General features: G+C 38.3%; 1 protein-coding gene across 1 annotated transcript in view; it reads left to right on the top strand.

The window, feature by feature from the left end:
* The first annotated feature begins 1,344 nt into the window (after positions 1–1,344).
* The window catches only part of TRAM1 (translocation associated membrane protein 1), a 28,438-nt gene continuing 6,268 nt past the window's right edge, over positions 1,345–23,514 (top strand). The window contains exons 1-10 of the mRNA XM_045861374.1: positions 1,345–1,629; positions 9,731–9,794; positions 11,619–11,740; positions 11,855–11,971; positions 13,245–13,303; positions 14,987–15,071; positions 20,565–20,635; positions 20,742–20,846; positions 21,932–22,075; positions 22,380–22,540. Coding sequence (XP_045717330.1) covers positions 1,507–1,629; positions 9,731–9,794; positions 11,619–11,740; positions 11,855–11,971; positions 13,245–13,303; positions 14,987–15,071; positions 20,565–20,635; positions 20,742–20,846; positions 21,932–22,075; positions 22,380–22,540 — 1,051 coding nt within the window. The 5' untranslated portion in view covers positions 1,345–1,506. The remainder of the gene's footprint in view (positions 1,630–9,730; positions 9,795–11,618; positions 11,741–11,854; positions 11,972–13,244; positions 13,304–14,986; positions 15,072–20,564; positions 20,636–20,741; positions 20,847–21,931; positions 22,076–22,379; positions 22,541–23,514) is intronic.

Genomic DNA, 23,514 nt, shown 5'->3' with positions numbered 1-23,514 from the left:
TGTGGAAAGATGATGAAAGGGATCAGTCCAGGATGACTTTGGTTTCTAGATTTGGCAAGTGGGTAAATGGAGATACAATTCATCAGGAGAAAGAATACAAATGGCTTGAGCAGAAAGATGGAGGAGGGGGTGTCTAATTCACAAGACTTTTTTTTTTTTAAGATTTGATTGATTGATTGATTGTTAGAGAGAGGGGAAGGGAAGGAGAAAGAAAGGAAGAGAAACATCGATATCCGAGTACATCGACCAGTTGCCTCTCACATGCCCCCAACTGGGGACCTGGTCTACAACCCAGGCATGTGCCATGACGGGGAATGGAACATGCAACCTTTTGGATGGCAGGCCGGCACTCAACCCACTGAGCTATACAACATTTCAAGGCAAGGCCAAAAAACCTTTTTTATCAACTCTCTAAATTACTAAGAAGTGTTGTTAATAATAATTATGAAGCAAATAAACCCAAACTGATCTGGCCATCTTCAGTAGGAGGCCTAGTGGATGATGGGGTTGGGTGAGACAGAATATGAATTGTTCTTTAATAATAATAATAAAAAAAAACTAGTTCAAGCCTAACAAGAATAGGAAAAAGTCCCCAGGAATGTTTAAAATACATTTGTTAATACTGAAATTAATTTATAAGGCAGATGCGAACACAGAAGTAGTCACGGTACCCTTGTGTAGCTAGGTTCTAGTCGTATGTTCATATTACCTTTTCTATTATTTTTTTTATCATTGTTCAAGTACAGTTGTCTTCATTTTCCCTCCAGCTCCCACCCTCAATCCTACCTCCCTTTGGCTTTGTCCATGAGTCCTTTATAAATGTTTCTTGATAACCCTCCCCCTTCTTTCCCCCGTTAACCCTTTATCTTCATAAGTGCCTGTGGCTTTCAAGAAAGTGTCAATGAGGATCGGAGGGGGCGGGTGGAAGTGGAAGATGGTGTAAGGGGGATAAATAGTAACGGAATAAAAAAATAAACTATTAAAAAATGACAACCAATACAGAAGCAGACACCGACACCTAAACCCAGGATGGCCGGCAGGGCAGGTAAGCATGCTTGCGACCCTGGACGCTGCAGCACGTGGCCACCAACGGCCCGGTCTCAGCTTGTTAAATTCGCGCAGGAAGCTCGCGCCTCAACCCTTTGGCTAGCGCGGAGCAGGGCGCGCGCCACTCAGGCTCCTTCCTCTCCCCAGGCCAGGGCTGACGGCCTCCGGTCCCCAGGCGGCGCTGTAGGCTCGTGGGGGCGGCCACGGTCCTAGCAAGCGCCGTCTCCCTGCTGCGCATGCTCGTGCCCGCTGAGGGCTCACTTTTTTTTTTTTTTTTTTTTTTTCCGGGCGGCCCCGGCGACTGCGTACTGGCTGTGGGATGGGAAGTGAAGCCCCAGCGAGCGGCAGCGGCTGGGCTGTGAGGAGCAGCCTGCGGGAGGCGGCGGCGGCTGGTCGGTGAGCTGCCGAGAAGAGACCAGCTGGGGCTGAGCACCTGCAGGCGCAGGCGGCGGCTTCACCATGGCGATTCGCAGGAAGAGCACCAAGAGCCCCCCGATCCTGAGCCATGAATTCATCGTGCAGAATCACGCGGACATCGTCTCCTGTGTGGCGATGGTCTTCCTGCTGGGGCTCATGTTCGAGGTGAGCCCACTCCGCGCCCCAGCCGCCGGGGCGGCCCCTTCGCTGGCCACCGTCGGCCGGGGACCGCGCTGGCTTGGGCCAGGGGGAGGTGCCGGTCCCCCTAAGGTTCGGGCCTGGGGACTTGGAGCCCAGCGGGCCTGGCCCGGGGCAGCCGCGTCGCCCCCTCTTCGGACGCGCTGCCCTCCCCTCCCGCCGCCGCCCCCTCCGGCCGGCCGCGCAGTTCCTGGTTTCCCGCGAAGGGTTACGTGGCAGCCGGCGAGGGGCGGGAGACGCGGGGGCGGCTCCTGCTCTGCCTGGCTGGCTGAGGGCGGGTGGGCGGGTTTGGGGGGGGGGGGTGATGGCCGGCCTGGCCCCTGGGCGCGTCTCCCTGGCGAGGTCTGGGACCAAGTGGAGGCCAGGCCTGGGGGGCCGCAGAACGCGCGGGCCTGGAGTGCGGGTTGGGGGTCCCTGTAGCACCCAGTTAGGGGTGAACGAGAAACAAACGGAGCCCGGCGTGTGCTGCCCACTGGAAGGGCGGTGCCCGTGGGGCAGCAAGGGATCGCGTGGGTTGGGCACGCGGAGGCACACCGATTGTTTAAATTCTTGTCTCCAAACTGGTAGTATCACCAGCCAGTTATCGGAACTTTTTGCCCTGACGCTTGCTTTTTCCGTAAAGAAACAAGATCTGATACATAAATCGAGGTTCTGAACAGCAGTACCAAGGAGTCCAGTGATTGATTTTCTTTTTGTTTCTTGAAGTAGGAAAGCCTGGAAATGTCAGGCGTGTGTAAATTCTCTTGCCACGTATCTAGTATTTTGATGACTTAACAGCTGTTGAATGTGGGTATGAACTTCGCGTAGCATCCTATGGTTTTCCTTCTCTCTCCCCAATACACAGGCCTATTCCTTATCTTCTTTCCCTTTTTCATTTTTCTCAATAGCCCCCACGCCCTACCCAATGTGCTAATTATTTTACTCATTTACTGTCTGCCTACCCCCCTCCTGAAATGTAAGGGCAGACGTTTTTGGTTTTTACTAGTCTATTTCCAGTGCCTGGGTGTAGGAACTGCTTAAAAAATAACCTGTTGAATGAGTGACATTACGAATTCTTGAAAACTAGTGGAATGAGATTGCCGGTACCCAAGGAGTGAAATTTTTAAATGTAGTTCATGTAGGTTTTTAAACGTTATTGTGTAACTATTTTTGCTTTTCTTAAAATGGGCTATTCTAACACTAAATATAGATTTTTAAAAAATCCTGATACTGTCATTTAGGTCCACTTAATGCCATTTAGCCCATTGTGAAGGAGGGAGTGGATGCGGTAGAAGAGAACTAATGTATGTTGCTTGCTTCACTTTAGGCTGGGCCTTGCTGCTTACCTACTGCTTGACACAAGGCTAAGCCTCAGTTTTGCTCTGTATAAGGAAATAACATCACCTGTGCTATTCTCACAGTGAGTGATGCAAGGCTCAGAGAGTATGGTGAGAAGGCACCATATGAGTACTGTATCAATGTATGATATTATTAAAAATGCAATGCTCAACATTTGTACTTTCTGAATTTTCTATTTGTACTGGCTGCTTTGTTATTAGAAGCAATACTTTTGTATACATTTGCCATAACCCATCTCCATATGGTAAGAATTCCTGACTTTAAAAAATATAATATAGGCCCTGGCTGGATGGCTAAGTTGACTGGAACACCAGAAGGGCTGAGGGTTCATTCCCTGGTCTGGTGGCATACAGCAGGCAACTGCTCCATGTTTCTCTCCCACTGGTGATGTCTGTCTCTCCGATCCCCCGCCCTCTAAAATCCAATAAGCATATCCTTGAGTGAGGGTTTAAAAATATAAACTACTATATATATATAGTTTATAGTATAATTTACAAGTATTACTAACTGTAAGATATACAGTGCTTTGAATGTAATGGAATATAAATCAGATATACTGGCATTTAGAAATGGTATAGCTTGCCCTGGCTGGGTGGCTCAGTTGGTGGAGCATCACCTAGGACACCAAAAGGTTGCAGGTTTGATCCCTGGTTGGAACATATACAGGAGGCAACTGATTCATGTCTGTCTGTCTGTCTGTCTGTCTGTCTCTCTCTCTCTCTCAAAATCTATAAAAATATCCTCAGGTGTGGATTTTTAAAAATTTATAAATAAAAGTTTAAAAAATAAAATAAATGGTATAACTTTGGCCCTGGCTGGTGGCTCATTTGGTTGGATCATCATCCTGTACACCAAACAGTTGCTGGTTCCATCCCAGTCAGGACACGGGCAGGAGGCAACTGATCAATATTTCCTTCCCTCTTCTCCCCTCTCTCCCCCTCTCCCCTTCCTATTTTCCCTCTGTCCCTTCCTCTCTGTCTAAAAATCAATAAACATATCCTTGAGTTAGGATTTTTTTTAAATATTATAACTTTGCTGTTATATAAAGTATTTCACATTGTCTTATCATAGTTCTAGGGAAGTTCACCACCTGTGCCACCACCTCTCACATGTTAATGATATTTTTTAGCAGTGAATGGATTTTCACCCTTATGTAAATCTGTAAAATTTGTAAAGCTAAATAGACAAACTGATCTAAAAAGTTTTTAGAGCCTATTCAAAAGAGAATGTTAAAGTAGTTTACAGGAGAGGGAAGTTTGGGCAAGTTGTACATTTTTTCTTAGCATATGTTAACGTTTTAGGACTTGAAAGCGTGTTACTACATATGGGAAAAAATGAACTAGAATAGTTTTGCTATTTGACTTTTAAAATAGTTGCTGTTAAATCTCAAAAGTTAACACAATTACAGAGTAACAGGAATTGTACTAGAATAATGGAGAAGATGATGTTTTTACAGTAGAGCTGTTAAGCCTTTTGTGTGAATATATTGAGGAAATGTCAGGTTTTATGGTGAAACTGGCAAAGCAGTGACTTAAGGCATGTCATTTAACTTCTCAGAACTTGTTTCCTTTTCTGTAAAATGGGCTCATTGGCTTACTCTGAGAACAAAATTAGCTAATATGTATAATGTCTACCTAGTCGAATGGCATACAGAAGACATGCCATAAGCAGTACCTCTTCTTATCCTTAGGTATTTATCAAAGAAGGGAAATACAAGACAGCAGTATTATGTGAGAGAAGGGTCCAGCTATTAGCATCTGAAGAGATTATACTGGGTTGGCAAAGGTAGCTTTACATTTGTTTGTATGGAAAATAATATAATTAATAAATAATAATACAAGAATAAACTGTTTTGTGTATTCACAGGTATAAACCTACTTTTGCCCCCCCTGCATATCCTGAAAAGAATGACAAAGTAGTAGTCTGTTTGGAGGAAATGGATGAGTTTAATTTCCAGGAAACTTAATGTTATCAAAAATTGCTTATGAATTTTGAAATCATGTTTTTAGTATAGTATCGTCCATATAGTGCAAATCATGGTTTATAATGAATGATTTAATATTTGAGTTAGGGAAGTTGAAAAATATAAGGATACTTGGGAAGTTTTCTGAAACTGAGGCTAGAGAAGAGGAGTTACAGGTTAATAGGAATGACTATTTTCTTTTGGAAGGGGGAGTTACTTTCCAGGTATTCAGGAATCTCAGGCCATGCAGGTTTGGGAAACATTTACAGTTACAACTACCTCATAATAGTTCTGGAGATTTGTTTATTTTTAAACATGACTTGTCTTGATACCAACATTTTCTTTCTTTAAAAAAAAAAAGAAAAACAACTTAATTTTATATAAACCAGTGGGGAAGTGGAATTTTATATTCACAAATTGTGCTTTTATCTTTTAGGCATTCTGTCAATGTAGTAATCACACGCCAGCCTTTAACAAGTACAAAATAATTAACATCTCTGTATAACAAACAAAAAACTGGCCTCATTGGTGACTACTTAATTAAAAAGTAAGATATACCTGATGTTGCATACAACATAGAACTAAACAGTTCATTAGAGTTCATGGTAACCTATTCAAGATGTATCTGAATAAGTCATTTTTTCTTATAAATGGAGAAAAGTGCTATAAATACCCAGAACTGTCATAAACACAGTAATTTCTGCTTTATAGTGTATTACATATAGCTATAGTATATTTTATTCCAAACTAGTTTGTCTTACTATTAATTGTAAAATTAGTTTAACTAAGCCATTGCTGGTTGTGGTGTGTGGCTTAGGGGGCCTAGAAATGGCTAGGAATGTGGTAACTGGTTTAATTTTTCTATAAACGTCTTAGGGATATGTAATTTGTATTCTTTTTCCTCTTTTCATTCTGCTTAATGTCACATGCTAAACTAGCTGGAAGCCAGACTTTAAATTTTATTTGGGAGCCTAGCATAAAAGTATAATCTGGATTTTTTTTTCTTTTGGAATTTGATACTAAATTTTTCTTTGAAAAATTGAACTTGTCATTTGTAAGGGACTTTTTTTTTTTTAGATTTTACTTATTTATTTTAGAGAGGGGGGAAGGGAGGAAGAAAGAAAGAGAACTATCGCTGTGAGAAAAACGTAAATCCAGATGCACCCTGACCAGGGACGGAGCCTACAACCCAGGCATGTGCCCTGACCAGAAACTGAACCAGTGACTTTTCGCTTTGCAGGATGATTCCAACCAGCTGAGCCTCACCAGTCAGGGCTGTAAGGGATTCTTAAAAAGTTGCCTTAATTATGTAGTGGGGACCTCATATACTAAACTGGAAACAAGGATGTGTATATGTGTGTGTGTTTATGTGTTGATATTTATATATATGAAGTCTAAATAAAGATTAAAAATGAAATTTATTCAGTCATCTTTATTAAAAATAATTGCATGAAAGCAGTGTTACCCTGGAAATTCACATTATCATTCTACTCCAATGCATCCATAATTCAAATTGTAATAAGAAGCATTACTGGCCATTCACGTGACCTTAATATATCATATCTACCACAGTATAAGCAGCTCAGTTTAGTGTCACACCCTGGGCTTTATCACACAGACCCGGCTTGTTTCCAGATCCTGAAATCTAGTATAGCAGAGGCTCAGCCATAACTTACCTGCTCTTCACCTCTCATTCTGCTGCTCATATGCCTGCCCTCCAGCCATTTCAAGCTTCTGTGGTCCCTTTGGCCCCCTTTCCTTTTCTCTAGTATATTAGCCCCCTCATTGCTTTGCTTTTCCTGCCTACTTATCCATACTCTCTCCAGGCCATCAGTCAGCTTCCTTTCCCACTTGGTCTTTCTCCCCATCCACCCTGCAAATACCCATCCATCTTTCCAACCTGCCATCTACCTCTACTGTGTCTCTCCATTCATGAGTTGTTAAAAGTTGCCCAAGAAAGGCATACACTCATGTTGCCCCCACGCAATGTTATAAATCTTGACCTGGCATCTGTCGCTAGGTACCACTCTGTTCCTCTTCTGTTCTTCAGTTTGCTATGATGTGGCTTTTGCCCTCACTACTTTGTTGGAATTACTCAAGCCGTGACCACTGATGACATCTTAAATTGTCCAGTCCATTGCAGTCTTCTCCTGCCACGAGTCTTTATTAACCACACCTTTTTGAAATGTTTCCCCCTTGGCTTTTGGGGCATCAAGCTCTCTTCATTCTCTTTCTGTCTCTCTGGTCACTTCTACTCTGCCACCAGCTTTTTCTCTGCCTGCTCCACAATTTTACATACTACTTGTCTGTGAATACTGTACCCTGCCCGTAGATGATTTATGTACTTCCACAGCTTCAAGTAAATACTACCTGTAAATAGAGATGCCCAAATCTTTAAGCTAGGGTCTCCCTGCCGAGTTCCAGACTTAGGCTTTAGCTGCCTACAAAAATCTTAAGTTTATCTAGAACTTGGTTTCTTCTCTTTTCCCTCAACCTGCTATTCCTTCTGTATTCCACACTTTTATTAATAACATTACTCTTCACTTTAAGCATCAATACATAATCCTTGACTCTTGCTTACAAGCCTTATTCTGCCTCAAAAGTCCCACCCCTGTCCCACTACTACTGCCTTAGTTCAGGCTTTATTATCTTTCAAGTGCTTTCTTGTAAAAATTTTATACTTGCATACTTAATTGTTTATATTTTATCTAATATTTATTCAGTAATGTTGATCCTTCACTTAAATATGTGCCAATCCACATGCTGCTGTCTAAGCATATGGTGTTGAGCAGAAACAGGTATGGTCCTTGCTCTTAGGGGGCTTACTTTCTAATGAGTGGGACAGAAGTTGCTAGAATAATCACACCAAGAGTTTTGAAAGACAGGCAGTACTCTTAGATAATCTAACAAAGCGCATGACCTGCTCTAAGAGACAGGGCACGCTTCCTTGAAAAGGCATGGTTGAACTGGGGCCTGAAGGGGAAGGTTCCCCAACAGTATTTCAGGTAGCGCTGCATGTGCACAGCAGTGCACAGCAGACCGTGTGGTAGGAGGAATGCAAGGAGCAATGGAGCAGGAGGAAATGGTCAGAGATGAGGCTAGAGGCCCAGGGGAGGGGTCAGATCATGTATTGTTTGTCGTATGGGCCACATTGGAGATTTTTTTTTTTTTTTAAGATTTTATTTATTTTTAGGGAGAGAAGGGAGGGAGGGGGAGAGAGAGAGAGAGAGAGAGAAAGAAAGAGAGAGAGAAACATCAATGTGCGGTTGCTGGGGGTTATGGCCTGCAACCCAGGAATGTACCCTGGCTGGGAATCGAACCTGGGACACTTTGGTTCCCAGCCCGCGCTCAATCCACTGAGCTACGCCAGCCAGGTCATTGGAGATTTTTGTTTATCCTAGAAAGAACTGGAAGTCGGTGAAGGGTGTTCAGGTGGAGGGAGAGCAGGGGAGAGGTGTTAACACAATCAAGAGGATTCTGGTTGCAGTGTAGAGTATAGATCTGAGGGGACCTGAGAGACCACCTACTAAGCCACAGTCAGCCACCTTCCCAAAGAGCACATGTGAACTTTGCTCTCCTCAGAATTTTCCAGTCGTGCTAAAATAAAATCCAGACTACTTAGCTCACAAACAAGGCCCTTTCTAGCACTTGATAGCTTTTTCTAGGCTTCTATCACTTCTGATGTGTGCCCATGCCGGGCCTTGGTTTATTGCTCCTTGGCTTTTGCACTTTCTGTCTTTGCCACCTATGCTGTCCTCTTCATCCCCCTAGTCAACTTTTCTTTTCCAACGAGACAGATCCCTTACCCTCACCACATACTCTGAGAAGCCTTTCCAGAACATGCCTAGTTCCCCACCCAGGAAAAAACCAAAAACCAAAAATGTGCGTTTATCTTGAATACCCATTGGCACTGATTCTACAGTATTATAACAATTTTGCCTTCCTGGCCCAAGTAAGCTCCTAGTCATCAGGGTTTATATCATTCATCTTTATTACATTTTCTTGTCTAGCATAGTGCTGGTACCTATAATATTAAGTTAGCATTCCATTTTTCTGTTCTGACCACTTTAGTTTTACCAGTAGTCAGCTCAGTTAAATATTTATTGACCACTTAGCTATGCCAGGTGTGTGGGAGAGTAACACACACACACACCACAGAGCCTACCTTTGTTTTGTTTTTTTAATATATTAACTTTATTAAATACAATGCAACCAGTACTGCATACTATCATGTTTTAAAGCAATATTTAATTACATTGAAAACTATGATACAGTGTTAGGTGGAAAAAAAACTAGATATAAAATTGTATATAAAAGTTAATCCAAGTTTTATAAAATATTCATACATTCATTTTTAAAAGCCTGAAAGGATATAGAGTTGACTTTTTTTTTAGACCTTGCCTTTGATCCATTTTTGTCATGGCAACTGTGCTTTCATTTCTTTTATTAATTTACATTATTTTTTTTTCTTGATAGGAACTTTGTGTTCATTGTACAAGTCTAGATTAGAGAAACTACCTGTCAAATCACTGTTTAATGGAACTGCAGAGAATGTTTCTTTTGAAATCTTAAAGTTAGGTGTGAATTATACAATCTCATCTAAATTGAAGAAGCTCAGGGGAATTCTGTGAATTCCCACCCTCAGTTCCTCGGTGATCGGGAATTCCACTTGTGCCCCTGGGTCTCAGATTTGGGGACAGAAGTTGTAATATTTCCCCCGATCTACTATCTGGGAGGTCCGAATTGATTTTTTTTTTTTCTTTCTAGGTAACAGCAAAAGCTGCTATCATTTTCGTTACTCTCCAGTACAATGTTACCCTCCCTGCAACAGGTAGGTAGTTTCGTTTTAGAATTTTCTGCTTCCGTGGAGTTCACTTGGGCAAACGGAAATGTCTGTGGAAACACTAGGTTCTTCATTAACTTTCACAAATCTCATTCATGAGTAGACTGAACATTATTTTGGTGCTTTTGTATAGTAAGATCTAATATTTTTGGTTGGCTTCACCCTATATATTATATGGAAATCAGTTTTATATATGTTTAATGTTTGTTTTATATTTTTGTAAATAGGCTTAAAATTTCGTCAAAGAACTTTTTTTTGCCTTCTCTTCCCTCTGATCTTTTCATAAGAAAATTCTAAGCATGGATATTTTACATTTGTTAAATATCAGTGTTCATCAAGGTTTCTGAAGGCACAATGTTCAGGTTCAGTTTTTCCAACTAATGAGTTATGTTTTGGATCTATAATAACACTCCTTGTAAGCCTATTTTTTATTTTCAGTTTTTCGTTGTGCTCTACCTATAACATTTTAATTAAACAGGGTGTCAGTAAGTCCTAGATGTTATTTGCACCAAAACTGCACTTTTAGGTTGTATTTCAAAAGGTATTCTAAATTATACTATGTGAAAAACAAGTTGTTACTAGAAGTTGATTGTAGTTCAATACGGTAATATAATAAACTGGCATGGGAATGGAATGGGGTATTCAGTTCACTCAGGTAGTAAACTTATATAATATTGAGTTGGATTTTTGTCCCACTATATAGTATTATAAATATTTGATTGAGTTAAATATCAGATAACTGAAAGCCACAGAGTTGTTTTGAAATTTGAATACACCAAAGAATGAGGCACTTTTACCAATTCCCAGGTATAGTTGCAGTTGCCTCTATCTCTGTTGTATATATTGGGTTGGTCAAAAGTCCGTTTAGTTTTTTCTGTAAAATAAAAGACACATTTTTCATTTTCACCAATAACTTTTTGATTTGGATATTTTGAGTATATTGGTTATCTCCCACTGTTGACTTCTAATGGGTAGAGGTCAGGGGTGCTGCTGAACACCACAGCAAAGGATTATTTGGCCAAAATGTCAATAGTACCAAGAAACTTCGTGAACCACTTCTGACACATTCGATCAATCACAGCACCTTTTCCATACACTGCACAAATTTTTTTTGCATTTCAGTTGCATTTTTACCTTTCTTAATAAAGCATAATATGCCAAAAACATTGCATATCGTCCATCTTCAGTATTAAAATGACTGCACAGAAATTTACCAGTTTTGATAAGTTTTTAAATGCAGGCTGATATGACAGCTATCACAATACAATCTAACAAAATTGTTTCAAATGAAGTTGAAGACAGCTAAGCACTACTAGAGCCATTATATGGAAAAAAATTACATGAACTTTTTGGACAATCCAGTAGATCAAAGCAATCAAATACAAGTTAAATCACTTTTTCCTTCAGAATCATAATGTAGCGTGTAGTTGGAAAGTAGAGGTAGAAAGTAGAAAGTTTCAGAGTTTTTTAAAAATTCAGGCAAATGGGCTGATCACTATGCCTGGGATGTCAGTTTTACAGTCTTCCCAAGTTGCTGAGTGTGGCCATCCCTCCCATGTTTTTTGGTTTTTAATGGCTGTGACTAACATGTGTCAAATCTTTGTAAGTAATTTCAGAAGCTTTTGATTTTTGCATAGTCTCCTCAATTTTCATTGTTGCCATGACTCAAGATGTCTGAAAGTGAATTACCGTAATGTTTCTGTAGTACTTATTAGATTAGTCATCTTTTGTTTGTTTCCATAACTATGTTGTACTTAGTGCTGTTTTTATAATCTCATGTATATTTTTGTGTATGTCCTTTTTGGCCTTCAGAAGAACAAGCTACTGAATCAGCGTCTTTTTATTACTATGGTATCAAAGATTTGGCTACAATTTTCTTCTACATGCTAGTGGCGATAATTATTCATGCCATAATTCAAGAGTATGTGTTGGATGTAAGTATACAATCTTAGAAATCTATACTTTGTAAAATACTAGCTCTCCATACTATGATTGTCATATATTAAATATATTTTATAATCTTAATCATTGATTGTTTTTATTTTTAGAAAATTAACAGGCGAATGCACTTCTCCAAAACAAAACACAGCAAGTTTAATGAATCTGGTCAGCTTAGTGCATTCTACCTATTTTCTTGTATTTGGGGCACATTCATTCTAGTATCTGTAAGTATGTTTAAATTTTGTCTCTTAAAATATTTACATTATATACCCAGAACAGAAAGGGATGTCCTATTTTTAGTGTAAGCTAACCCTGAACCTTAGAAATCCCTCTTTTTTTGTGATCTAAAATTAGGAATTCCGCTAATGAGCTAGTATAAAGCAAGTTTCATTGATAAGTCTCTTTTAAGTTAGTTTTTATACAGCAGAAATTCTAAACTATGTTTCATGTTTCAGAAAGCCTTACTTATTTTTAGTTAATTGAATATTTTTATATCTTATAGTGATTTGCAGATATCTCTGTAAGGATAAGATATCAGTGATACTTCTGCTAGGTTACTTGAATTGTAACATTTGTAGTCATTTCCCCTTTTAAAAAGAGTTCAGATATTTTTCAAGCAACTTAAAATGTTGATTAACTTTGCAGGTAAGGCTTTCTAATTTTAAGTATTTCATTCTAACTAATGATGGGGGAAGGCTGTATCAACCTTAGTATTAATATTAGTACTCCAGAGGTCATGTATTTTTAAGTTTGTCGAGACGCATAATTTTTTTAATCACCATGTTAGAGATGAAAAAATAGGCAAAGTAAACTTTCCAGGGTACAACACTTAATGTAGGAGACAGGTTAAAACGCAGCCTTTCAATCCAGTGCTCATTCCACTTTGCTGCTTTAATGATACTTAGAGATATGTGTGTATTTCAGCTTAAAATCTATCTTATAAATTGTTTTTTTAAAATGAAAGTGTTACATTTCATTGGGAAAATATTCTTATTACAGATAGATGAATTGAGTTTTTTTTCCTTACACAATAATTCTCACTGACTAGATCTGGTTATCTAAGAAAAAGATTTGGTGAGTATGTGGACATAATCCTATAAAACCTGGCAGCACCTAGGTCTTCCGTCTCCTGGCCGGTGCTTCCTCTTTCCTGAAATCCTCTCTGATGACCCGAGATAAAATCTGTCTTTGCAGCTGGTGTAGCTCTGTTATGTAGCATGTCTTTTTGGGTTGTTTCATGCTTGCTTGCATACATGTACTTTTTACCCCGCTGGATTGAAAGAAGTTAGAAGGCCAGGAATTGTGTCTTATTTGACTTTGTACCTCTCATTGATTTTCACTTCACTAAAGTAAACCATTCAGCTGAGTTGACAATGACTAAAAAGTTTGACTTAGGGGACTCTTTGGAATTTGATGTACAAGAAGTGAAAAAACTGGCTTATTTTCTAAGAAGTTTGCATTATACTAACAGACTGATTTTTATATCTTCTTTCTTAGGAAAACTACATCTCGGACCCAACTATCTTGTGGAGGGCTTATCCCCCTAACCTGATGACGTAAGTCATTTCTAGCAGGCTTTTTTTTAGTTAAGGATCATGGTCATGTCATTTTCAAGCAGAATTTATTCTTACTCTTTCATCACCTTAGGCAGATTCATACGGTTGTACGTCTTTGGCAGACCTGCTGCCATTAAAAAAAAATTCCTGTATGCTTTTTTCAGAAATACAATCTTTTCAACATGTTTGTTAGCTTGAGAAGACTGATCATAACAATAATCTCTAGTTTAGTACTCTGTGTGCTTTCTTTTCCCTCCTTTCTCCTCTTCACTGCTCCATTTTCTCCATAGGTTTCCTCTTTTTCTTTGCCTTCGTCTCTTCACTCCTTCCATTTTCCATTCTCTTACGCTATAAGCTTGAGGGTAGGGACTATTTCTTTTTCATCTTCTAGCCCCCAAGGATTTGTATAGTGCTGTAAGAAGCTTAGTGGTTGTAAAGGCATTCAACTAAAGTACTCATTCTCCAAGGCCAGCTCTACTACAGCTATTCCACATTTTTTCTGTACTTAGCCTGTATTATCTTGTGCTTGCCTGAGTTTGTCATTGTGGTATCTATTTTTTGTGATATCCATACATCCTTTTGGCTGGTCCATAATTGTGTGATTTATGTCTTAATCTTGTGCCCATGCCCACCGACACTGTGCCTTGACTGCACTAGAAACTCTCTCTTTTTATTTTATGTCCTTTATCGTGCCAGGTTGGAGGTGCTTATCACCACACATTATTCAGTAAACGCATGGTGATGCGAGCATCAGAGAAAAGATGTAAAGGGAATAGCATGACCACGTGTATCTTCATATCTTCAAGTCCAGCAGTAATATCCACTCTGCTGACTTATTCTGACTCTTCCAAGTTACATTAATTAAGTGAACTTTTACAAAATGGGTTATAAACATCATATTTATATGGGACTATTTCTCCCTCACTCCTGGGGGAAAGTGTTTTAGATTGGCTTCATGTTTTCTGTTTTAGACTTCTGAAGGAGAAGGAGAAGGGAAAGTAAAGAGAAGGCAGAAGGACTGGAGGGGTACAGTGTTCAGGGGGGACTAGTGATTCCAGAGTGATTAGGATATGTCTGTTGGGGAACCCTTCTCTGCCTTATTCCTCTTTAATCCTGGTTTTCCTCCATTTATTTGAAATCTCAGTGTTCCAACTAGGTAGAGTTATCATATTTCACTGAGGAAAAAGTGGGGATATTTGAAATTGGGATTATCCTAGTTTCAGGTGACTTTTAATCTGTGCTCCTTTGCTTTTATGTCATCTTGTGCCTTTCCACTTCCATTTTGATGAAACCTTATGCATTTGCAGTTTGATTCCCTCAGTCCTGTCCCTTATGTGTTCAGAAGCTAACATGACATGCAAGTCAGTATTAATTAACTAATAGACGAGGGACTCTGGTTCTTCCCAGCTAGCTTGCACGTTAACAGGTTTCTTCAGATGATGTCTTTGCTTCTGCTGTTTAATCCAGATGAATTGACTAATGGTGGAACTCTCTCAGGGAGACAGGGGAAGTGGCTGAGGGAGAGTTGTTGAAAGGTAAACAGTATTTATTATAAGGGCACCTGAAATGATGACACAATAGTAACTGCTTAGTATATCCTCATTTTCAGTGTTTGTTTTTAACTTTATTTTTTAAAAATAATCAGGCTTTGAAATGTATTTTTTACTTTCTTGTGTTATACAGATTTCAGGTGAAGTTTTTCTACATATTACAGTTGGCTTACTGGTTTCATGCTTTTCCTGAGCTCTACTTCCAGAAAACTAAAAAAGTAAGCTGGAATTTTGTGATTTTTAAATTTATCTTGTCGTTTTTTCCTTTTCTGTCTCTAACCTCCTACTAACCTCAGCCCTTCCCCTCTTCTTCTCCCAGCTCCCCTCTTTCCACCAAGACTGGGTATCCTTAGGTATTTATTGGGTGGAAAAAACCTTTAGTTACTGTTTTAACTTGGGGGGGTCTTTTACATTTGACATGCCAATTGTTCATTTTAAAGTTATATTAGTAGTAATTTAAAATAAATTTAGAAATGTAATGTTACTTTCATATTCTTGGTATAAGTATTAATCAGATTTACTACAACTAATGGTTCTGTGTATAATTCCCAAAGAAAAATTCAGTATTGAAAAAGTAAACCATAGTTAAATATTCACCAGTGAAGCTTTTCCTGAAATGGGTGGAGAATTCCCTTTTTAGCATGTGGGGAAAGGTGTTTGTTTTATTTGGACAAATAAACTCCTGGAGCACTGCAGTGCTCCTTTTTCTAGCTTCACCCTCAGTACTTCTGAAGTCAGACTTCCGTGATTTCACAAAGCAACTTGGTGTAACTCTTTCTCCTGTAAAGTCTGTACTAGCTCCTGTTGCTTTAAACTAAACTAGAGCTGCTGACCTGTGCTCTAAGGTCTCTCATCTGTGCCACCTCCTCGGGTCCCTTTTTCTTCTGCTCTCGCTTGTGCTTTATTCACATTAATATCCTCTAATTTTGTAATTCTAACACATCAATTTTTTCCCCGAACACCTTTTCCCTATGATAAATTAATGAAGCACTTTTCCTTCAAGGGGGAAAGGTTATTTTAAAATTCCCCGGTATGAAATTATACATATGTGAGGATATGGATAAAGCAAGTTTGCTCATGAGTTAATAGCTATTGAAGCTGGGTTGTGGGTACATGGAGATTCATTTAACTCCCTGTTTGCTGTGTTATATAATTACATTTTTCCACAATTAAAACATTTTTAATTACTTTATTTTAAGAAGTTTTCCCAAGTAGAAGTGTTAACCACCCTTCCCATGACCAGTCTCTCTCTGCCTTCTCAAATGCCACAATCACTTTTGTATGTGCTGCAATTAGTTAATTCATGAGTGTAGTTTCTTGACTTATTAATGTTTCGTGTTTGTATCATATGTGTCTTTTCATCATTGATGTTTGCTCTGATGGAAAAACAGCACCAAATTAAAGTTCACGTGCTATGGCTTGAAAGTTCTTTTTATGTTGATTTCTTTTATAAAGTAGAATGTTTTTTCTACTTTAAGTTGATTGTAAAAATTAGGATAATGACAAAACCTTTGATCTAGAACTGTCTTTTTTTTTTTAAATCCTCACCCGAGGATATGTTTGTTGATTTTAGAGAGAGAGGGGTGGGAAGAGAGAGAAACATTTATCAGTTGCCACCCATATGCGCCCCAACTGGGGATCGAACCCACAACTGAGGTATGTGCCCTGACTGGAAATTGAATCTGCAACCTTTTGGTTTATGGGACAATGCTCCAACTAAGCAAGGCACCTGTCCACAGCTGATGTAGAACTGTCTTAAGATAAAATTCTTAGACTCAAAATTTCTAGTAGCTCTTCCATATTCACTAAGCATATGTGTGAACCATAGATGTCCTAGAGCTGCACTGTCTAAAACAGTAGCTACTAGTCACATTTGAATAAATTAAAATTGAACAAAAGCAAAATTGACTTTCTAGGTCACACTAGGCCTATCACAAGTTTCATTAGCAGCATGTGGCTATACTGCCATTTTGGATAGCAGAGAAGAAAATGTTTCCATCACTGCAAAAAGTTCTTGGGACAGCTCTGCTGAAAATATCATAGTGTCTTGATGTCTTAGTACCATGGTTCAAATATTTAAAGCTTTATCATGTACTTTTACACCCATGGACCATACCATACCTTTGGGTTTCACTGTTAATTCATATGTCTATATTTTGTTCACTGACCATGTAAGTAGAGAGGGATCTTTCAAAGTAATTGTTCATCTTAGTTCTCCAAGCTCTTTTCTTATCAGTTCCTGCCAGATGGCATTTCTCCAGAAATGCAATCTAATTTTTATGGGATAATTTGCATAACTTAGAACTTAACTGAAACTATTTTTAACACGTATATATTACAGTCAAAAGTAACTGTTTCAAGTAATTAACATAACTTGAAAGTAACAGCTGCATATGTGTTAAACAGTTTCTTAAAATTTACTTTGAAAATTCTTTTTGGAAGAACTCTTTACTGAAAGAAACTAGTATAGTGATTGTTTTGAACCAATCCTGCAGAGAAATGAAGAAAGAAAGGGACACTGTTGGTACCAGTTCAAAAGGTGTGTTAGTCATGAATAACTCAATTTTTCTTAAGAAGAATATTTTAATCACATATAATATGTATGCTTCAATATAAACAATCCCCCATTTTGCCCATGAGAAGATTCAAAATGTAATTCCTTAACCAAATTGAATATATGAAGTTTTGGGGAAATGTGGATGAGGCAGCCAAATGTTTTATTTCTACTATTCAGTTCATTTAATTATACATACAAAAACTATATCATATAAAGGATATTAAATTAGAAATAAAACTGTTTTCCCCACTCACACTTCATAAAAATTATATTCGCACTTTTCATATGTAACCTTGTTATTATGTCATCACTAGAGCATTTATCACTCTTGAATCATCTAATTCAGTTTTTCAGAGTACATCATTTTCTTACTGACTCTTCCCCTAGACCTCTGTAAGCATTTAGAAATGATGCTGGCTGAGGTTTTGTGGATTACTGTAATGTGCGAGCTTTGAAAACACTTCAATAGGAGATGGCTCCATCTATGGTTTGAGGGAGAAATCTTTGCCTTATATTTGGGCATATATGTCATGTTCAGTTTAAAGTAAAGCTTTTTTAGTACAGTATACTTAAGAAAAGCTTTTTGTAAGAAAAATACAGAAGTTCACTGAAGTATATGGTCAATCTTTTCAATAAAAAGTCGTTGGAATAACAACCAAAAATGTCACTTGAAATTATTTATAATTTTAGAATCTGGTTTGATTTAGTGTTCTATATCAGATTTTCCTCGGAAAATGAGAGAGTATCAGAATTTTAAGTCATTTTTCCATGATTTCATTCTTCTGTAAACTACATGAACATTAGCATTAAGAATATATTAGCAGCCCTGGTCAGTGTGGCTTAGTTGGTTGGAGTAGCATCTTGCAGCTGAAGAGCTGCAAGTTTGAGCCCCAGTCTGAGCCCTTGTGGGAGGCAGTCAGTTAGTGTTTCTCTCACACTTCAATGTTTCTCCTGCCCGCCCCCCACCCACTGCCCTTTCTCTCTAAAAGCAGTGAAAAAAAAATGTTCTTGGGCAAGGATTGAAAATAAAAAAGAATATATAAGCAGTTGGCAAAAAGCTTTTCTAATGACTCATTTTCATTATATATGTTTCCATTTGAGTGTAAAAAAGTTCTTAATCTTTAAATAAACAAGCAAAACCTGATTTCTGCTCCTGGTAGGAAAAGTTTATTTACCTAACAAAATCTTATATAGCATATCATGTGTCAAGCATGTATATACTATTCTAAATTTTATTACACTACAACTAGCTATTCTGAAATGATTGTGAGAAGAGAGAGAGGTTTCCCTCTCTCCTTTGGTAAGGAGAAGTATTTCATTGGAAATTTCAAAATTATGTGGAGAGGATCTTAAGATAGACTATTCAGAGAGACACTTCTCTCTCCAGTTGGAAGAACCACTATGTACTTGGTATTATGTCTTGGGAATTTTCCCTGAGAGTCCCCAAACATAGTTCTGTCTGTAGGACTATTCAACTGTCTCATGTTTTCTAACACTTGATCTTGGTACCCTTCTTACTAGAGGAGTGCTTTCCATTTCAAAACTACACTTATAAAATACCTACTTTTTCTTACAAGATTCAGTGAAGTAACTCTCTACTGAAATGGCACAAAGCTATATACATACAGGTTTCCCCCACTGTACAAAAGTAGAGCATTTCTATGAAACCTTTCATAAAAAGAAATGTTGTAAAGCAAAGAAGCAATTTGCCTTGCTAACGGATGCACAACATGACTCAAGATAAAGCACAGGTGCTCACAGACACGGTTCAAGGCCATGGCCGCCCGATGCTGAGATCCGGGCTGTGGTTCCTAGGGAAGGACGTGGTGGGGCTACCTGCTGTTCTCTAATGCCTCACTGCCAGACATGCTGCACACGCTTCTCACTTGTTGCCTCTTGAACAACCCTCTTTGGATTTCTTTCTGTTATAAAAACAGATACTAATGTGGTCTTTTGTAAAAGCGAAGTAGTGCAAAATGACCTTTGGAAAAGCCAGGGGATACCTGTAGGTGGAAAACTGCCAAAATCAGAGAGCGTAGAAATGCGAGGTACAAGCATTTCATAAATTAACCAGTGTTTATTGGGTTCAACACTGTATTTTGCTAACATTTTTTACTGCAACCCAAGATGAAAACTAGATTTTACATCATAATTGTGTGTGTGTGTGTGTGTGTGTGTGAGAGAGAGAGAGAGAGAGAGAGAGAGATCTGGAATAAATTTTTCATGGAACAGTACAGTGGGCTTGCTGTGCACTGTAGCATTTTCTATTCTATTTCATATTTTAAAAGAGGTTAGTGTGACCTCCTAAATTGATTTCATGATCCATTTAAAAAAAACAACACTGTTTCTAAGATAACCAGGTTGCTAGTGACTATGGAAGAATAAAAGAATAAAAACTAAAATGCGGGTACTTGACTTACAAGGTTATTAAGAAGAGGAATAATATATAATTAGATGGCATCCTAAGTGAAAAGATAAAATTTTAACCTTTAATTTTAATAACTATAACTGATAATGAAAGGGGTTAACAGCATGAGCTAAGTCTTAGCCAGGTAGCTCACTTGGTTAGATCATCATCCTGATAAGCCAAGGTCGTGGGTTCAATCCCCCATCAGGGCACATACAAGAGTCAAACAATGAATGCATAAATAAGTAGAACAACAAATCAATGTCTGTATGTCTCTCTCTCTCTCTCCCCCTCCGCCTCCCTTCCTTTCTCCCCTCTTTTCTAAAATCAATAAATCTGTAAATAAAAGCATAAGCTAAAAAATGTAAATACTGTTTTAGGTAAACAAAAGCATCTCTACTGCTAAACAAAGCAACTTTGATGTTAGAAGGAAATTATCATAGTGCATTTAGTAAATTTTATTATAAAAAGAACCATAGATCTTAGCACCGAAAGGGATTTTGAGTTCACCTGACTCAAGCAAACCCAAGTATTATTCACATGTTACAGATGAGGTAGCTGAAGCCAAATGAAGTTAAAATGACCTGTTAAAGCCATGTTATTGGTTGAGATAAGCAGTTTGGGTAGGGTACAGCGGCAGAATAGCCTTCAGGTCTTCTATAGTATGCTTTTCACCCTAGCACACTGCGCCTGGAGAACAGAAGTGTTTCAGCATGTTTCATCTGTAATGCAATTTTCTATTTACAGGAGGATATTCCTCGGCAACTTGTCTACATAGGTCTTTACCTCTTTCACATTGCTGGAGCTTATCTTTTGAAGTAAGTTGGGATTTTTCTTGGGTGAATATATGAACTGGGAAGGTAGTATGATAAACTGTCTTAACTAATAAGTAACTTTTACATTTTAAATTTGTTCTTTTAACAGCTTGAATCATCTAGGACTTGTTCTTTTGGTGCCGCATTATTTTGTTGAATTTCTTTTCCACATTTCTCGCCTGTTTTATTTCACTGATGAAAAATACCAGAAAGGGTAAGTTGGTTAGTTATTCTCTTCTCATTAAAGCCTGTGCCAATGTTGCCAAGGGCCATGCTATGGGCAGTTATCTTATCTTACTTTATAAGTTGTTAGTGGCGGCTTTAAAGATTGTATTTATTTACTTTTTAGAGAGGAAGAGAGGGAGAAAAAGAGGGAGAGAAACATCAGTGTGTGAAAGATACATGGATTGGTTGCCTCTTTTACTCCTCCGAGCTGGGGTGTGGGGACCTGGCCCACAACCCAAGCATGTTCCCTGACTGGGAATGGAACTGGCAACCTTTCATTTCACAGGCCAGTGCTCAGTTCACTGAGCCACACCAGCCAGGGCACGTAGCAACTTTAAATAATATGAAACTAATAGCAACTCAGATTGATATTTTATTCTCTAAAATGGAGCCTTTCTTAGGCTAGAGAGAGATTATGTTGGAACTTACAATTCTGAAGGTTTTCAGGGTTTACTTTTCTAACTTTTCCAGTCTTTCTTAATGGATGTTTTTCTTTTGGACAAGGAATAATAGGGAAGTGAACTTTGAGAAGAAAGTGAAATAATAGATTATATAACCTTAAAGATATTAAAATATTTTGGTGGGAAAATTGATCTGAAAACAGAATTGAAGCAGTATGACTGTAAAATCTTTAAAAGTAGAACTAAGACTCTTAAATGATAATTGGTGTCCTTTTTCCAGCACAGTATTTGTTGTGTTTTGTCCAGCAATTTTCAAAATTATTATATATACCAGTAGTTCTGAGGATCTTTAATAGTAGTTACATTTAAAAAATGACAAGCTAAACAAAAAATAAAACATTTCTTTACTGGAAGAAAGAAATTTTTTTTCTTTACTTCTAGAACTTAAATAGAACTTTTCTTTCTTTACTTCTAGAACTTAAATAGGCTGACGTGTTATCTGTAAGAGTGTGCTAAAACATAGCATCTTCCACACATTTTACTTGTAGAATCCTTTTTGCAGAAAAATAAATGCTGTTTTGGTGTACATTTACTTACTAGAATCTGATTCTTAGTAGAATGTTTTCCTATTGTTGCAATTTTATGAATTTGACTTATGACATTTTTCTTCCAGATTTTCTCTGTGGGCAGTTCTGTTTGTTTTGGGAAGACTTCTGACTTTAATTCTCTCAGTACTCACTGTTGGCTTTGGCCTTGCAAGAGCAGAGAACCAGAAGCTGGATTTCAGTACTGGAAACTTCAATGTGTTGGCTGTAAGGTAGGTCAGTTTAACATCTTTTGCATGTTGTATAGCTGTATAGTGTGTAGTTTATTATATGAATTGCCTAAAAAATGGGGAGGTTAGGGAAAATGCTCATTTGATTTGATTTTATATCTGTTTTATATCTCTGAATTTGAATATCAAAGCATTTATTTAATTTCTGGGATTAATTATTAATGAGATAATTATGTGTTAACATAATCTTGGGAATTTAGCACTAAAACCATCAAAACAAGATAGACTGTTCAATAGCACTATTTTGATGCACCCTAATATTTTGTTTGTTTTTTTATATTCTCAGAATTGCTGTTCTGGCATCCATTTGCATTACCCAAGCATTCATGATGTGGAAGTTCATTAATTTTCAGCTTCGGAGGTGGAGGGAACATTCTACTTTTCAGGCACCAACCGTGAAGAAGAAACCAACAGTGACAAAAGGCAGATCTTCTAGAAAAGGAACAGGTTTGTATTCAGTAAGCAATGAAAAACTTGGAGTAGAAAACATGTTTTAAAAATGTTTTGGGTCTTATTTATAATCTTACTATGATTTAAAATCCTATAAAGAAAGTTTTAGTCTACTTTTAAGCAAAAGTAGAGGCAAAGTAATCTTGTCCTATTCTACAGTTTGGTGATTCCCTAAGTGTCAGTTATTTCTCTCAAAAGCTGTCCACTCAGTTTCTCTCCTAAGCTTTCCCTGCTTGATTACTTTGAGCCACTATAGACCTTCCAGAAGGTATCCAGCCATGTAATATGAAAAATAGAGACATTTATAGAAGAAGATACAAGGAATATTGTACACAGGACAATGACACTTTAGTCCTCTTCAAAGTAGGCACTTTGGCACCTCACACAGTTCTCCCAATCGCCATCAGCTGCTCCATCGTATTTTCCTGAATCTCATCGATGGTCTGAAATCTCTTCCCTTTCAAAGGTGGTTTTAGTTGTAGGAAAAGCCAGAAGTTGCAGGGTGCCAAATCTGGGCTGTAGTGGGGCTGAGTCTCACCTAGTGATTTGATGTTTCACCAAAAAGCTCTGCACAAGATGTAATACCTGAGCGGGCACATTGTCCTGATGAAGCTGCCGATCACCAGTTGCCCATAGCTGCGGCTTTCTGAATCATCTGAATAGTTTCCATGGAGGAATATTCAAACGTATTATAAAATTTGATGTAGATTTATTGTTCTACTCACTCAGTTATTTTGAATTTGATGGTCATGTGGTATGCACGCTCATTCAACAGCATCTGCTGCCCCCATAACAGTGAAGTCATTGTTCCAGGCACGCATATTCCAGTCCACTCTCCTTGGCTGCCAGGTTACACCAATGTCACACAAACCATTCTCCTTATATTAACAATGGCTAGGTTTTTTCCAGACAGACCTTGTATATGGGCAGTTTTAATGAATAACTGACCTAGGGAGTGATAGTTTGTGCTT

Source organism: Phyllostomus hastatus, unplaced genomic scaffold (genome assembly GCF_019186645.2).
Source record: "Phyllostomus hastatus isolate PE091 unplaced genomic scaffold, TTU_PhHast_1.1 phas_scaffold_21, whole genome shotgun sequence".
Lineage (NCBI taxonomy): Eukaryota > Metazoa > Chordata > Mammalia > Chiroptera > Phyllostomidae > Phyllostomus > Phyllostomus hastatus.
This window is presented reverse-complemented; position numbering and strand designations above follow the sequence as displayed.